Here is a 17703-nt window from a genome sequence, read left to right as displayed (position 1 = left end):
GTCGTGCTGACGTACTCTATCGGGATCTTGTGGCCGTAATGAAGCATCAACAGAGTGAATGCCTTGCTGCAGGTGTACAGTAGCTGTTAAAAGCAGCTTTGTTTCTGCCCCGCTCCCCTTTCTGTTAACTAGAGAAGACTTGCGTCGTGTTCTGTGGAAACCCTTCTTTCTACCTGCACACTCAGATCTTCATACAAAACTGCTGTTCTGCTTCAGCCGAGGACAGTTGATAATACATTGAAATCGCTGTTACACAGCGCTATATACGTGGTACCTGGTAGAAATGGAACAATGAACGTTGGTTTTGAGGTGACTGTGGTATGATACAGTGGAATAGCTGATGATTTTATTTTTTATCCATCTTTCAGCTCATTCTTAAGCGCCTTTTATAAGTTTTCTCCTTCTCTTTTCTCTAGGGGCCCTGGGATTTCTATTGTTACTTCTGGGATGGGAGGGGTGAGAGAAAAGATGTTCCCTGTTCTCCAGTGATATTGATTTGTATTGCTCAAGTGGTGGCCATTATGTCTGAGGATACTTCTTGCTTGTTTAAGTCAATAAATAAATGACTGTTGCTTGACCCAGTGTTCCATTTATTCTTTGGGAAGAAATCTCCAGGTGCCATTTCTAATTGAACAGGAAAAAAAAAGAAAAGCCAAGCATGTCTGTACTTAAAAACTTAAGACCGAATATAAAAGCAAATAGCGTTGTTATGTGCGAGGTAGCGTAATAAAGACTGCTATTGAGGTAAGTGCCAGTGCTGCTCTTGTGATAGGCTTGCCACAACCAAACAAGAGGAGTCTGTTCTCTGCATCCATGGGCATAGCTTTGGAAGAAGTGTTAAAGTAAGTCACTGGTTTTGGCAATGGAAGGTTGAAGGCTGTAACAAAGCTTGTAGCCTAGTGAGAAGGAAAGTACCTGTTTTTGTTTGTTTCCTTGGTATGTTTGGGAAGTCCTGTGCATTACTTTGTGATCGTCCCTGCTGAAAAGTGTTAATTTAGAAACTATAGTCATGGGATGTTGTGTGCGTCTGAACTTTTCCCACAGAATCACCGTGGTGATTTTTGTGTGCATTTACCAATTCGGGGCTTTATCATTTCTGTGGGGAGGTGTCATGGTTTTGCTTTTTTATTTTTTATTTTTTTTTTACAGAGTGCTGGGAGATGCTCAAGCTTACCTAGACAGGAGGAGGTCTTGCAGTGATGGTTCACAACAGAAATGCTACTTAGGTGTAAATGCCTTAAGACACTGACACACCTCTGGATGGGCTTCTCTTAAGGGTGGGCTTCTCTTTTACTAAACCTCCAGCAGGGAGAAATAGGGTCCTTCAGTTAATTGGGCAGTATCCAAACCTGACAGTTTTGGCACAAAATCCTCTTTGTCGGCTTGACCAGACGAGTAGCTGCAGTTCAGAGGTAGGGTTGTGGTACAAACCTTTAACGAGAGCAAATTGACTTGGCTGAAGTTTAATGAAACACGCAACCCTGCTGACTCGAGCAATACCTTTAATTTATCAGAAGCGCTTTGTAAATGCGGTGCTCTGTGGTGTTTTTCATCTGTGTGTCAGGTTCTCAGAGAGGCAGGAAACGTTGCAGAGAACTGTATCAACTTGTAGAACGCCTTTATTTAATTAATTTAGACGGCACCTTCAAACATACGTAGCTAAGATGCTTTGTGAGCATCTGGTGATACACGGAGCCCACGTCCACGTCTGAGCTTTGAAGTGTTACTTGAAAGTGCCCAGATGCCGTATCTCAGCCGTGAAGCAAAACGCATCATAAGTATTTAATGATTGGCTGCTCTGTGCTTATACGCAGGGTTTGGGAGAACTCTCAGCTATTCGACCTTTCTGGGAGGTAACGGATGTGTGCTTCAGGGTACCCACAACCATTTTATTGTTTTTGTTTTAATTGGGATCGTTTTCAAGTTTAAAGAAAGCAGGCATGTCAGAAGCAGGACTGAATGGACGATCAGAAAGCATCGGTGTTGTGTAGTTAAAGACCCCCCATTCCTTCCCCGAGCTTTATCTTGCGGCTGTTACTTTCTGCTGCTTCCATGTCCTTGAGTGACCTTGGGCTAATTGCCTGTAGCAGCAAATGTTGCTCTTGTTATTTTGACTCTTGAAATGGCAAACGCAGTGTTCTGTGAATGGAGAACTGCAGGAGAGACACAGACATTTAGGGGGGTGCTAATGGAAAATTAATGCTTATGCTGAAGAGCGGAGAAAGTGAAGTAAGGGAAAGGGAGAAAGAATAGCAAGAAAATGGGTAACTTAAGGGATGTGTCAGTTCTTGTACTGGAATAAATAGCAAAACAGGTATGTGAGAGTTCTGGTAGGGTAGAAATACAGATACAGAAATATTTGTAAGCTTCCTTCAGGAGAACCAAGAAAAGACCCTTGAGAGAGAACATGGCTTGATTTTAAGTCAGTGTTACATTCCTGACCGTAAGCCTCGAGTACCACAATCTTCATTACGTTTCTGATAAAAGAGAAATTTATGTAACCTAAAGGAAATTATACAACTGAGAAACAAATGGCCGGTGTGTGTTCTGTAAAGAGAAGGTGTCGTCCAATGAGAGAGGGAAAAGTAACCTGAAATGTGAAGGAGTGTTGCATCTCTTTGGAACAGATCACTTTTGACCTGGCAGCCTCCTTGGATCTTTATTCTCATTTACATCATTGTACGTGGGATGCTGCTGGGCAGCAGGTTGGTATTTGATGTAAAGCAACAAGTTGGCCCCCGTGTTAATTTGTATGAGTCAGTAAACTACATTGGAGTTGAAGTGTAAAAAGATACAGGGGACTGCCTGCAAAAGGGTTTGGCAGCAAGAGCCTGATCATCCTCCTGATGTAAGGACTGTTGTTCCCTTGTTTGTATTGAAACTCCCAGAGCAATGCTTTTACTAGTGGTTAAACTACTGCAAATGTAATGGACAGGAACAGCATTAGAATGGAATAAACAGACTTTTTGCCACATTTACAAACTGTGAACTTGCTGTTAAGCTGTTGTTTTATGGATTATGACCCACAAATTGCCTTCCTTAAGGTCCAATCCTAAATTTATAAGAAAATGAAATCATTACTGCCTCTCCTAAAGAGAAAACAGAGGGGATGAGGAATAAGCTATTTTCATAGATTACTCTGTTTGTGATGAGCTGAAGCATTAGCAACAAAGTAGTTCACACGTAAGAAGCAGACTGTCGAGTGTTTGACTAGTATAGCAAAACAGCATTTCATTGTAACACCTTCCCAGATAGTTCTGGTGCAAAGTGACATAACTAACACTGCTCTTTGCCTATTGATACTAATTATTCTTCCCACACACCAAATATGGATTAAAAAGAATATAGTTTTTTTTTATCTGCTGAGGATGAAGCTAGTAATATAAATACATGCCTGAACAAGAAATTGAGCGCATGGGCCCATTGTGCTCAACTTTAACACTGAATTTGTTACTGTGGTGTAACTCGTAGGAATTGTTTTATCATTGTTTTGGTTCTTGTTCGGAAACAAATTTCAGACTTGAGGCCTATAGAAATGAATTTGGCTTTGGAAGATTTGAGGTTTCTAAGCTGCCTGGTACGACTTTCACTCTAATAATAAACAATTTAATGTGAAGTGATAGAACTTCTAAAGCGACAAGATAGAGCGTGGATGTAATGGCCTCGTCCAAGTCTTCCACCCATTTCCAACATCGTGAATAAAGGTTTTAGAACTAGCACTTCTGCCTTACGTAGGACAGCTGGAAGGCCATTCTTCTAGGGCAGCTTTTCTTAGAAGCATCAGAATATCATATTGTAATGATCTAATGTCTTAAACCAAGGCCCTCCTTATTTCTGATCATTTTCTGTAATGGAAGGAGGTGGAAGAAGACTTGAGCTCTTACAGGAAGATGAAGCGACTCATAACCACTAGGGATGTAAACATGTAAATTGTACCTGGATTAATCAACAAGAAGAAGGGAGCAATGGGTCTAGAGAACTTGTTGTTATTTACAGTCACTTCAGAGACATCTGTTGTGCCCAGGAGGGAGGAGCTGGGGATGTCCCAAGGTCAGGTGGCAAGAAAGCTCCCTCCAGGCTGCGGGTGGGGGAGGAGAGGTGTGAATGCCCTGCAGGGACCAGCTGGAAAATGAATGGCAGGAAAAGAAAAGGGTGACCCATAACCTGAAGCTGATTTTTCTAGGAACAGATGAATCAGGGAAACATGACAATTATTTGCATGTGTAAGCGAGCCCTGAGTATCACTGTATCTTCCCCACCCCCGCTAGTCTTGTATCAACAGTTCAGTTACTGCGTGTACTTTTGGTTCCCTCTGGGCTGCTGTGTATTTTTGTAATTAAGCATCACTTGGGCATCGGTGCCAAATTTCCACTTGTGGGATAACTACTGGTTGATGAACCTTTGCAGTCTTTCAGGAAGCTTTGCCAGCATGGGGAAGGGTGTGTGTGTGGAAGTTTGATCTATCAGGAAACTCTGACACAGAGTCTGGAACCTGACATTAAAGATTTCCACACTGTATTATAGAGTCTTATAAATGTATCACATTCGGTTGCTTTTTTTTTCCCCATAGGCTCTATTTGGAACACTATTCTAGGACCTCATTACTCTGCTCGTTAGAAACTCCCTGAACAGGGATGTAATTTTCCTTTGTTAGTTGTAACTGCCAGCATGTGAGCCTTCAGCCAAGCACGGCATTCGTGGTGACAGGTCACAGCTAAAGACTCCTAAAATCAGTAGGAGAGAATCTTCCATGATGTGAATAGCAGTCTGTGCCCTCTACACTTCAGCTTATCTGTAAAATAGAAGATAACATCTCACTGACTGTTTTTGGCATGAAGGTGGTGGTCGCATAGGATAAGGGGTCTGTCTGGCATCAAGATGCCAAGAAGGTTGCTGTATGCACAGGTGGCAACACGTATCAACTTTGGAGGTGAGATAGGAGGTTGCAGATGAAGGCAAACAATCCAGCATTTCAGGAAGGTGGTAAGTGAAAGCAGCGGTGATGCTCCTTGCCTGATGAATGCATCAGTTAACAGGGAGTCCTCTATGACCTGATTTGCCCTTTCAGAATGTGGCGGTTCTTTTGGTCCATAGGCCTGAAACACATGAAGCAGTACGCAGAAAGCAGCCTGTGGTACCAAATGCCACGTTCTCAGAAATACCACATTCTTAGAAAAGTCAATGGCCGATCCAGTTTCTTACCAATAACAATAGCCTTGCTTTGTAACAGCAAACATGGAAGGTGCTGGCTGTCTCCTTGATCTCATGGAGCAATAGGATGATTGTGCTCTTGGTATTGTACACTTCTTTACAGCAGCTCATCTCTGTGGCTAGCAGTTTGATATTCTGTCACTGTTGGGCTATGAACGGAGGGCTCTGTTACCCACCGCTTCTCTCAAAGCTGCCTGGTATTTAGCCTGCTCGTGAGACCTGATTTCATCAGGTAACAAGAAGTCCCAAGCCCAAATCCCACAGAAGAGTTCTTGTCAGTGCTCTTCATGCGTGAGCCTTCCTGCTCCCACTGAGGTCTGGCGGTGTGTTTGATCACCACAGCTCTCCTTTGCATCGTGCCTTGAGCACCTTACATGGATTCATTGTGAATGACTGCAGCCAGCTGTTCGCTGCCTCTGACTGCAGGCAGTCAGCAGTTTGGAACACTGCAGACGTTTGAGACCTGCTATGAATCTCCCTGTTGGTTTAATTTATGTTTACCTCCATCTAACGTTGTGTTGTTTTCTTCCAACTTTTCAGCAGCCATATGCTTTCTGTTTTTCAAGTTTCCATTTTCCACATCATTTCTTCTTTCAGTGATCTTTATTGTAGTCCTGAGAAGCCTCTATGGTCAGTTGCTTGAACCTCAGCTGCCCTGCGCCCAGAGCTTTCATGGGATTTCCATCAACTAGAAGCAGAAAAATGCAGGTGATACCAGGTTCTCTACTGATTATGCCGTAAGTTTAGGATCCCTGCACCCCAAATTCTTGCCGGTTTTGATTTTTAGAAGTGGATCACGGTGTCAGTCTTTGGCTTTCAGTTCGTCTCCATGTCACTGAACTGGCAAGTTAATGGTGCCAGGGTGGGTCCCTCCAGCCCAGCTGCTCGCCACATGGGCCCAAGCTGTGCCCAGCTCCTCTGCAGGCATCCCTGCTGTGGCTCGGGGCTCAGCTCAGCCCAAGCTATAACTACCAAAGCCCAGGACAGCTGCGTCTGTGCTGTCAGAGTTTTAACAGTATGAGCATGGCCAGAGTGTGGCAGTCAGCCCCAGAGTGTGAGCACTGGTACAGTTTGGCTTACTAACACCGATAGGATTCAAAGCAGAAGGAAGTAGTCGAAGCCTCTGTGATTTGAAGTTTCTGATTCTAAGTTTTGGGATAAACCAATTCTTTCTTAGCTCAGGCATTTACCTGAAGGACGAAGGGCTGGCACAGCCTGCTTCCAGCACACCAAAGGAATGTCCATTTCTTTTAATCTTATTTTTCCCACCTTTTGAAATAGCTTTACGCTGACTCTGGGGTTTGTTACAGCACTGGTATTCTACCCCAACTGCTGGTTCACCCACTGCTTTCTGACCACATCTGTTCCACGTTCACCTCATAAATACAGTGAGCCCAAAGCTCAGGGGCCACCAGCACTCTGGGAAGCATTTTTGATAGTTTGTTAGTCATCCCTTTTCTGCTTATACAAAACAACTTCACCAGAATTCTCTGAAACATACCTGTGGGCTGAAATTTACGCTTTAATCTGAAACGTTAACATAGGTTCTGATGCAATTTTGATTAACAGGATCCAAGTGATCCTTTCTTTGATATTCAGCGTGCTATGTGCAGCGTCACCTCCTGCAGCTCAGCGGAACAGCACACCTTGTTCTTCTCCACCCCCCCCAATTTGTATGAATTGTATTAGATTACATGGGAGAATCTGTGTTTTCTATTTTTATTTCTCTGTTTGCATGAATTTGATGTTTTTGTTTTTTTTGTTTTGTTTTGTTTTTTTATCTAGAAGAAAGTAAACCTTGTAAGCCTCAGCTTTCACTTCTAATAAATGTCTTACAGATAAGGCTTAAAGCATGACCCAGCTGTTCTGTCAGACCAAACCTGCCTGGCATGCAAACAGCTAAGAACCCAGTATTTCTGGGTGAAGATTTAATAGAGTCCCAGCCCCTCAAACGCTGCCATGCCGGTGTGGTATTTGAGTATTTAACAAGGTGACTCAAACACCATTTGTATGTACGCAGGGGGCGCAGTGAATCCCACGCACTCATTTGTATCTGAAGACACTTTCAAACTCATATATACAGAAAGGTGATACATTGACAAATAGATGCATTTCTGTCATTGCTGGGATAATGAACTCCAAAGTTAGAACTGTGCTAAAAGGAAGTACCTGTGCATTTCCCTAGGCGCTCGGTCTAGTCATCGTAAAACATCTCGTTTCTTTACATTAGTAGATTGAGTTTTAGTATTATTCAGTGCTTTTCTTACAAGGGCCTGCTGAGAGGCAATTAGGAGTAGTGAAACTTGATGCTGAAAGATCAAGTTCAATTCCTTTTTTTATTTGATCTCAGAAGCCTGAGCTTTAATAAAACGCACCCATGCAAAAAGCAGCAGCGTGCAAAAGCTGCAGATCCCGCTTCAAGAGCACCTGCCTGTGGGACACCCACCCCAAGCAGGGTGAGAATGCCTATAGCAGAGACTTTAGCATCACTTGTAGATCCCTGAAAGGATTCTCAGGTCCCCAAAGCTGTCCATTCTGATTTGGGAGCCACAGAGCTGCTTGTCTTACTTGCAAACAGGATGCAAGAAGAATTTCCAGAGCACGCTTACCACACGGACACCACCAAGATGGCGGCCCGGCCCTCGCACAGCAGCTCTGCGGTTTTTACCCACTGGGGTGTGTTGGGAAATACCGGTTCAGTTCTTATTCTTCCCCTTGTAGGTGAACACGGAAGAGAACAAAATATTAAGAAATGTGGATCCACGGCCCAGGATTTTCTCAAAAGATGTATCAGTAAGTGGGGATCGGGACCTCAGCGATGTGTGCTTCGTGGATGACTGACAGATCACACACACTGTGCCAAGTTGGCACAGCCAGCCAAACCGTTCAATGCTAACAGCATGGAAGTCTTACGCTCTAAGTGCAAATATTGGTGCTCCTCACGTTACGTCGCTGTTATGTTGGGGAAAGCAGATATTTCTACATCGTAGAAATAGAAACACGTCGCAGCTTTAAATGAAATCAAACCACGTTTGAAGGAAAGACTCAGGAGAAATGAAGCATCGCCTCAGTGCCAGAACTGCAGCGACGCTGGGGTGGGTCAGACTAATGACCCTTCCTTCTGCATTCTGCTATCATGGGGTGTCTATATCTTACCTCCGTCACATATTTGATTCTGTTTTCTCAGTGCTTATTCTATTTCCCAGAATTACTTTGTCTTGATCCTAACTGCTTTCCTCACATACCTCCGAACTGGGATTCCTTGGGGACAAGGCGGAAGAGCCAACTCAGAATTCCAACATAAGGTGTACCATCGGTTTCATCTTAGAGTTCTAAGGGGGGAAAAAAACACACACACCCATATTCCCAATGGTGAGTACATAATAAATAGAGGTTTTAAAAGATTTATGACCAGATATCAAATTTAGTCTGGCTGAGGAGCCCATCAGGAGCATAAACTGACTCACTTCTCCCTACAGATCACTTTGAATCTAACATCACAACGTTTTACCAACGTTGATCTCCCGCCCTTCTCTGGGCAGATCCCTGATGTTTCTCACAGCCTCCTCTGGTTTTATCTAAACTGCACCGTGCAAACACCAAGATATTTGTCCTTCAGCCTTTCCTGTAATTACAAGCGTATTGGACCCTATCTCAGATAACAGCGTGGCAGAATCTCTCCAGTTATTACATTGATGTTAATCTGTAACAGTCTGCTGCATTAACGCTGTGGAAGTTCCACGGCTACACCACTGGAAAGTACAGTAACCAGGAGTGACCTAAGAAAATCACTACCAATATAGGAAGGAATGGTGTAAACACACTTTTCCCCTCCTCCTCCTTTGTTTTTGGGTACGCCGCCTCTAAAATACACCCTGCACGTTTGTCTTTGGGAAGTCTCACTTAAGAAAACCCACACACCACAATCCTTAACATCCTGAGGAAACTTTCCACATGTCATATGGACGTGAAACCGAAGATGGCAAAGATCCCCAGTTCTCTGTAAAGAGCAGCCCGAGGGCCAGCAGTGGTACAGCATCCATCTTTTTGTTGGAGTTGTCTGGATAGCTCAGCAGTGTATTCAGCACGGGAAGCTGGACTGTCCAACTGGTGGGGTAACTTTAATCAACTCCTTTACAGAATGCAGGGGCGCAAACTAAATGACTTCAAAATAACAAGAGGGAAAAAACCCTTTAAACTAGTGGAAGTCCTTTATTTGGTAGGAATTGCCTAGGTCTAATTCTTAGTTTCTCTGTATAAGGGAATTTTTTTTGTGTCCATTCAGAGATTTAATAGCGAAACTGAAAGAATGTCACAGTTGCTGCAGTTTCTATGTATCTGGGTAACAACAGGCTGCAGAGGATGAATTTCAGCCAGACGCGTTTACTACTCCAAATAGAAATGGCAGACGGATCTAACATCAGAAGCTTGATGCTATAGTTCATAATTTATCGTTTATTTTTTACACACATATGTCACATGAAAAAAACACAGCAACTTTTTTATAGGTGACTTGGATGTAGCTCTTCTGCCTGTGGAAGATTGCTCATAATTCTATTAGGGGTGAACTGATCTGCATACTTTTATAACACATGAACTTGCCAATGCTGATGGTACTTTGGGTAGTGTGAATTTCTAATCCCACGCTGCTTTCCACCACCATGAGAAGAAAACAAAAGGAGAAGAGGCTTATTTTGGGCTAACGGGGAAGACGTCTACATTCTTTGCCAAAGGGTGCACTGAAAAATGTAAAGAAAAGCACGGGATTGAAGCACATGGCTCAGAATTTGGTGCCTGGTATGGGCAGGTCACACCGGCTACACCAGCCATAAGGAGCTCTCCAGTGGCAGGCTCAGCCGGGTCACCAATGCAGCGTGCAGAGGGGATGCATTTCAGGCACGAGGCATCAACAAGTGAGTATTTAATACCATTTTGATGTGAAGCTCTTTTGTGAAGCTGTAGGTTATTATTTAAAAGAACAGAAGGCATTTACTCAAGGTAGTGCTGCATTTTGGCACAGCCGGTTCTTTCTGCAGATAGAGAATATACACGATAACAACGAAACAAAGTTGGCTGGCTCCATAGTAACATCCCTCTCTTCTCACCCTTGGAAAATTAACGGTCGGCTTCGAGAGTAAGAACCAACACTCAGAAAAAAAAGATGAGCAACTGGTGGTGATGGTTCCCACTGCGGGGGGAGGAGGGGGAAAATGAAACAAAACAAATCGACCGAGGAAGCTCAGTTAATGCTTTACGTTGTTCTCAGCCCCCCCCGGCCCCCAATATTGTGCTTCAAATATTTAGCTACATTGTCCAGCCTGGCGATTTACAAACCATAAATACTTCCCTTTGTCTATAAAGAAAAGCCCAGATTTCACAAGGAACAGAAAGCCTTTCACGTCGAGCGCCGCAGCCAGCAAGCAGCGCACTTTCTGGTTACAGCATGATTAAACCACGCTGATAAACTAATATGGGGAAATATTAATAACGGGAAAGTAATTAAAAACAATAACAAGCAAAAAGTAAAAGAAAAATCAACAGCAAACCCTACACAAAAATCAAGGAGAAATCAAAGATGCTACATACATCCTTATTTCCCCACAGCAAACAGTAACCGAAGGACATTCCCATCTGAAAGTCACAATCTTTGTATCTGCAAAAAAGAGCACGCAGTGCTGCCAGCGTTAAAACAGCCAAATCGACAGGTTAAAATAATCGGAGATTCGCGTTTTAGACTCAAATGATTATTATACCCAAAGAAGGAAAATAATTCCTCTTTTCCCCCCCTTAAACTGAGATCTTTCAGAGTGGAAACATCTCATACAAAAAACCACCCAAACCATTCAATCTCAGTGATAAAACAGCAGCGATGCGTTTGTACTTAAGGATAACGCAAGGTGATAAATCACGCGAAGGAGGGGGAATCATTTGAAAGCAACAACACTCGAGCCTATACAAATCAGAGCTGGGGGTGTTTTTCGCCGCGTAACAAAAACATCCTCCGCTGAATTGAGATGGGAGAAAAAACAAAAATCCCACGAATCCCCCTAAAATTAACAGAGTATTTATTGCTGCTGCTGCAGGAATTGTTACAACTGGCCTGAGCACGTCTCACCAAAGAGCAACAACCCCACATCTTCTGTCGCGGCCAGCGAGGCTTCGTGTTAAGCCACAAATAAGCAAGGAAAAAAGATCAGATCTCATCAGTAAGTAGAAGCGGGATGTGCGTTTGTGAGAGCTCTCATTGAGCGAGTGCTGCCTGTAGTACTGCTGTAGTCAGGGGTTGGGATTCCATTTTGGGAGGCACTCTAAAACATTAAATAAAAGACAAAAACCTTTTATTTTAGCATCAAAACGTTTTGATTCTGTGGCTGTATTTTGAAGCGCATCGAGGAAAGTTACGAGTCGCTGCAGAACGGGGAAGCTCATTATATCCAAGGCGGTTTTCATCTGCTTTCAGACTCCTAAACCGATACAAATCCACTCTTCCTCGTGGGGCAGGTTGATGCCATACATTAGTGAGCTTTCCTATATGTAAACATCAGGGGAAATTAAAATGTTAATCGCAGCACTGGCACAGCCCTTTGTTGTGAGAGCCACCTCCGAGAGACGTTGCCGTACCCGTCGTGCAGCGCTAAGAACGACCCGAGTCACTTCGTTTTATCAGCCTTTATTTGACACCGGATGATCTAATTTTGCCATTTCGATTCAGCCGAAGCGTTTATTTCAAACGGAGCCCAAAGACAGAACGGGAACTGTTACAGAAGGGGAGACGCGGACATTTTGAGACGCACGCAAGGTCCCCAGCTCCGTATACAGCCAGCAGAGCCCACCCGGAGCCGGGCTGGCAGCTCGGCACTCAGAGGCAGGCAGGGCCGCGGCTCGGGCCCGGCACGCCGAGAAACCACCGCGGCGGATGGCTGCGCTCCGTGACAGCCCTACTTACCGGGCCGGGATCGCGATCGTCGTCCATTTCTATTTATTTACTCTTTTTAAATAGAGGGTGACCACGGGCAGGCCTCGCTTTATCTGTACCGCTTTTACCCCGGTTTGGCCCACCCGTGCCCGCAGCCCCGAGGCGGCTCCGCGCGGCCGGCAGTTACCTCACGGCGCGTCCGCGGCCGAGCGGCGATTCAAGGCGCCACGATCGCTCTGGCGGCGCTTTTCTGCGAGGAGAGCAACGATTAAAAATAAAAAATAAAACATAAAAAAAAGAGGAAAAACAATCTTTTTTTTTTTTTTTTTTTTTGTCCTAAAAGCAGCACAAGGAACCGCAGCGCCGTGTCACTCACGCGCCCCGAGGCCTCGCGGGCAGCCGGCGGGCAGCAGCGACGGCAGCAGCAAAAGGAGGAGGGTCGCGGTGCCGCCCGCCCCCCGCCGAGGCCGCGCTGCCCGGGGGCGCTCTGCCCGCTCCGCGCTGCGCCACTCCGCTCGGCCACTTCCCGGCTCCCGCTGCCCGCGCGGCCCCGCCTCCCACCGCCGCGCGCCGTATCCCTCCGCGCTCCGGCCGCCCGCCCGCTCGGCGCAGAGAAAGCGGCCTCATCCCGCCCGCCGCCTTCCCGCCCGCCCCGCCTCCGCCGCTCCGACATCTTCTCCCCGCGCGAGCCGACCGGCCCGCCAGTCAACGCGTTCCCCTCGGTGTCGGCGCGGCGGGGCGGGAGCCGCGGGCCGCCCGCCCTCCCTCCCCGGCGCTCCTTCCCCGCCCGGGCGGCGGCGGCGGCGGCGGCGGAGGCTGCGTCCGGGGACGCGGGGGGGAGGGGCGCCGCGCTGCGGGCGGCGGGGCTGAGGCGGGGGGCGCGGAGCAGGAGGAGGAAGGGACTCTTTCTCCGGGCGGAGGGATCGCGCTGGCGGCGGCTGGCGGTGGCGGCGGCGTTGCGGGCGGCCGCGAGTTGTTGTTTCCTCCTCCCGCCGCCGCGCTGCCCGCGGGGCGAATGCCGGAGCCGAGGCGCTGCCCGCGGAGCCGGCGGTGACAGGCGCGGCCCCCCCCGCAACCTCCCGCGTTCCCCCTCGCCATGTCCGGGGACGGCGGCAGCAGGCACACGGCGGAGCTGCGAGCGGGTGAGTGCCGGGCGGGAGGGGGGGAAGAAAGGGCGGGCGGGCGGCGGGGCCGGGAGCCGCAGCCCTCACCCTGCCCTCTCCCCGCAGAGCTCTACTTCCTCATCGCCCGCTTTCTGGAGGACGGGCCCTGCCAGCAAGCGGCTCAGGTAGGGACGCGCGGGCGGATGGCGCCGGGCCTGGCCGGGAAAGGAGAGAAGGAGGAGGCGGATGGTGGTGGTGGTGGGGGGGGAGCCTCGCGGCGCGCGCCCACCGCCCCCTCTTTCCTCCTTCCTAATTTTATTCTTCGTTTCGCCCCTTCCCCGCAACCCGCCGACCCCCTTTTGTTGCTGCCGCAGGTCCTGATCCGAGAAGTGGCGGAGAAAGAGGTAAGCGCGGCCCGCCCCGCCCGCGGCGCCCCCCCCCCCCCTCCGCCCCCTCCCTCTGCCTCCCGCCCCCGGCCCGGCCCCGCTCACGCTCTCCGCTCCCCCCGCAGCTGCTGCCCAAGCGCACGGACTGGACGGGCAAGGAGCACCCGCGCAGCTACCAGAACCTGGTAAGGCACCGCCGGGCCGCGGCCGCGCTCTGCGTGCGGGGCTTCGCTGCTTCTCCCTTTTATTTTTCTCCCCTCCCTGAGCTGCCTGCCCGAGAAAAATTGAATTTCCCGCAAAAAGAAGGAGGGGAGGAAAAAGGGAAAAAAAAAAAAAAAAAAAAACTTGAAAAAAAAAATTCCGAAGTTGTTTCTTTATTTTTTTTAGCTCTCAATCTCTTTATTGCTGTATTTATTTGTTCGTATCTCGCCGAGCCCCCCGAGCCCCCGTCTCCTCTCGCACCTCTGAAGGTGCCGATGGGCGCAGCGCGCGGCCGCACTGCGCGAGGCGCGGAGGCGCCGTACGGGCACGCAGCGCGGCGCGTCACGGGGGCGCGCCGAGGGGCGGGGCCAAGCGGGGTGCGCGCGGCCGGGGCCGCCGGCAGTGCCGCCAGCAGGCGGCGGCGCGCCCCGCGCCCACGGGCACCGCGCGGACACAATGGCTCCCAGCCGCGGCGATCGGCCCGGCCCGCTCCGTGCGCGGTGCCCGCGGTTCCGAAGTGCAGAGCGTGCCGATGGCAGCAGTGGTGAGCTGCCAGGTTCTTCAAGTCGTTTTGCTGTTGGGTTGCTTGGGTTTTTTTGTTTGTTTGTTTTGTTTTCCTTTTTTGTTATTTTTTTTTTTTTCGTTTTTAATCCTCTTTTCGTACTTACCGTGTGCTTTCATAACAGCTGTGGATCTGTGGTAGTAAAGGTACTGCTTCCACTGGTGTAGTTCTTGCTAGCAGCGGTGGGCCTGAATCCATCCATCCATCTCTGTTTTTTGGTACACTGTGAGCTGTGCTAGTTGGGAAGCTGAACTTTAGGTGTCTGACACGTGTCTGCTAGCAACTTGTTGCCAGTTCTGTTTTCAGTACCGTGCTGTAATTCATCCTCTACCTGCTAATGGTGTGCCCCTGGAACGCTGAGCCATGCCTGTCCCAGTAGTGCTTCCCTCCAGGCTGCGAGCGGTGGTTCTGAGCTCAGGCAACTTAGAGTTCACTCCTCAGGAGAGAGCAGCCCCCATCCCAGCCATTAAGCCCTGCTCCCATGTGTGTTGTTCTAGACGCATGTAGGTGAATGCCACAACATGAATCGTGGGTGCTGACTGCGCTTGGAACAGTTTATTTATTGCATTGTGGTTTTCTTTTTCTAACCCATGAAGTAGGTTTGCCAATGCATCGTAACACACGTGGGTGTCAAAACACTGATAGCGATTGGCCTGTTGAAAACACGTTCCTGGATGGTAATACTTTCTCATTTTCTTGAGATTAAAGATAATAAAGAAACTACCAGGAATTTTAAAGTGCTGATACTTGGCCAATTAAACTATTAATGAATATTTTTAAATTCTTTTTTATTTTTTTTTTAATTTTTTTTTTTAATGACCATGTTATCCATTTCAAACAGTGATCATCCATGACTTGGTTAAACTTGATGTGTGTCTTAATGCGTTTTGTCTTTCAAAGACTGGAGGTGCAGCTTTGGTGTAGAATGGGTTTGGGGTTCTTCTGTGTCATCAGCATGTAAGAGAAATGTGGACAGAGGAAGCAAGGAAGAAAATGGAAAGGTTCATCGAAGAAGTCATAATGAGAAATGAGTTCATTCAGACTCTTTCCAAGTATCTTTTGTTTGCTGGAATGTAGGTAAATACATCATTTAGCCAGTGTAAGTGTGTAAGAATGTAAGATGTGCATCTTACAGTTTGGCCTTGAGTGTGAGTACACGTGTTTGAAAATATGGTAGTGATTAGATCCTTTCTCTTTTCCTGCTCCTTTATTCTTTAGAAAGCTTTCCTCTGGTGTTGAGCGTTGATCGGGAAGTCTTCCTATTCTGCCTTGTCCTACTTTGGATTTGGGAGAGGGGAGGAGAAGAAGTTGGTTACTTTGTGTTCGATACTTTCTTCCTTAGGTTCGCTTTAGCTTCCCTTGTCAAAGTTGTGTGAACTTTGTATCACTTGACGTTTCAGGCTCCTGAAAACTGGCGCAGAAGTGTATTTGCCGGGGTGTATTTGCAGGGTGTTGGTTACATTTGATACAAAGAAGTGTTGTTCACAGTGTTTTGTTACGTTGGACAGAAACTTGTTCATCTCTAACCTAGGGATCCTTAGCTGAATCGAGAGGCTGCTGTTGGTTTGAACCTCTGTTTCTTTTCTAATACCCACCTTTAAGGTGCTGATCCTTGTTTCTGAAGGAAGCAGATTTTGTCCTGTGTTGATGTTACCCTGAACTTGCACTAAACTCTACAGAGGGGTCCGAGAAAAACTAAGAATCAACAATCCCAATGAGCGTAATGCTGTAAAGCCTTTTGCTCTAGAGGGGCATTAAGGCTCTGTGCAACAGCTGATGGGATTTAAGCCCCAGCTCCTGTTTTATTGTTTGCAAACTGATGCTACTTATTATAGATGTATTTATGTGGATCTTGTGGGCAGTGCTTTTTTTCAGCGGATGATGTTTCTGGGTTTGTCTTCTTTGTGAAAACATTTGAGATATATTAAGATTATGAAAGCATAAGAAATCGTACTAGATGTAATTTCTTAATATTAGAAGGAAACTCGCAGTCTTTAATATATTATTGCTGAAGCTTAATTGATGCAAATGATGTTAAATTTGACAAAAACCTTGTGAATTACTTTGGTCAGCAAAAGTAAACTTAGTTTCCTTACAGGCGAATGCAGGCTTGGAGCTCTACAAGAAAATACACGAGTTCAGAAGAGCCATTCTGCTGTTTTGTATTCTGAAGTGGCTTTCTTGCGACTCAGATATTTGTGTTTGTTCCTACAGTCAGCATTTGGGGGTGAAGCTGTCTGGTTCTTGCTCAGAGGCTGTAGGCTGTTACTTCATAGTGCCAGCTGAGTGTTTGTATTGTCACTGTTACGGTTTTTGTTTGTGCTGGGACAGAGGCTGGTCTGACAGCTGTGTCTTTAGGAGTCTGTTTGCAGGTGACACGGAAGGACGGTGGCAGGACTCTGCAGGTAGCGGGATGGTTTTTCTTCTGTCAGTTGTGAAAACGGAGCGAACCGCTGCTTTTCCTTTAATATTGGAAGACTGGGGGTTTCTTCTGAGAGGGGATGAAAACTGAGGAGTCAGTAGATCACTTGTGCAGAGCTGGGGGAGCGAAATGCTTTGAAGCATTTTCATCAGGACCTCGACACACAAACAAGCCGTGGTGCATCATTTGACACCGGGGTAATTGTTTTTTTCATGTTCCAGTTCCATGTGGGTGTAGCTGATCTAATTGCGTGCTGTTGCTGAAAGCCGCCCAGTTCTGCCGCATCCTTTATGCACCCATCCAAGTGTGCGGTCAGTCGGGTAAAGGAGCTGAACCGTCTGAAAAATGAGCAGCACCAGAATGCTTGTGGGATGATTCAGCTCGAGCTTTGCGCTCAGCAGTGTGGGCCTGACACCAACGCCAGGGAGATGGGGAGGGCTTGGGAGTCTGCTGGGGTTGTTCCTTCTGGGAACGAGGTGCTTTAGCCAGCTGAAGGTGACTTGGAGTGTGCTGTGATCATTTGAAGCTACCGTACAGGTGTTCTAGGTCTTCTAGGGTGCAGATATGGTGTGTATGATCAGAACTACTGCATTAACTTTATTCTCATTTAAAAGACCCACACAACTGCGATTTATTTATTTATTTATTTCCCCCCACCCTCTGTTGAGCTACAATTTCATTCGTGTCGATGATGGTTGAGGAGGGAGAAGGTAGAGAACTCCCATGCAGTAGGACGGCCGTGCCCTGGGTTTTGTAGGCAGGTCGGCGTGCTGTGTTGTTCTCAGAAATGTTGTTACTGTTTTGTTCTGCCACTTCCTCTTCCCCTGCCCTCAAATACTAAGTGTGATTCAAAGTGAAAATGACAATTTATTTTTAGGCCGTTTCAGCGTTCAATCTCTTTA

General features: G+C 47.1%; 1 protein-coding gene across 2 annotated transcripts in view; it reads left to right on the top strand.

The window, feature by feature from the left end:
* The first annotated feature begins 12748 nt into the window (after positions 1-12748).
* The window catches only part of PHIP (pleckstrin homology domain interacting protein), a 103075-nt gene continuing 98120 nt past the window's right edge, over positions 12749-17703 (top strand). For both annotated transcript variants that reach the window (XM_072331402.1, XM_072331401.1), the window contains exons 1-4: positions 12749-13269; positions 13357-13415; positions 13605-13634; positions 13742-13801. In XM_072331402.1, coding sequence (XP_072187503.1) covers positions 13224-13269; positions 13357-13415; positions 13605-13634; positions 13742-13801 — 195 coding nt within the window. In that variant the 5' untranslated portion in view covers positions 12749-13223. The remainder of the gene's footprint in view (positions 13270-13356; positions 13416-13604; positions 13635-13741; positions 13802-17703) is intronic.

Source organism: Excalfactoria chinensis, chromosome 3 (assembly GCF_039878825.1).
Source record: "Excalfactoria chinensis isolate bCotChi1 chromosome 3, bCotChi1.hap2, whole genome shotgun sequence".
Lineage (NCBI taxonomy): Eukaryota > Metazoa > Chordata > Aves > Galliformes > Phasianidae > Excalfactoria > Excalfactoria chinensis.
Note: the sequence above shows the minus strand (reverse complement) of the source record. Positions and strands in the feature narration are given on the sequence as shown.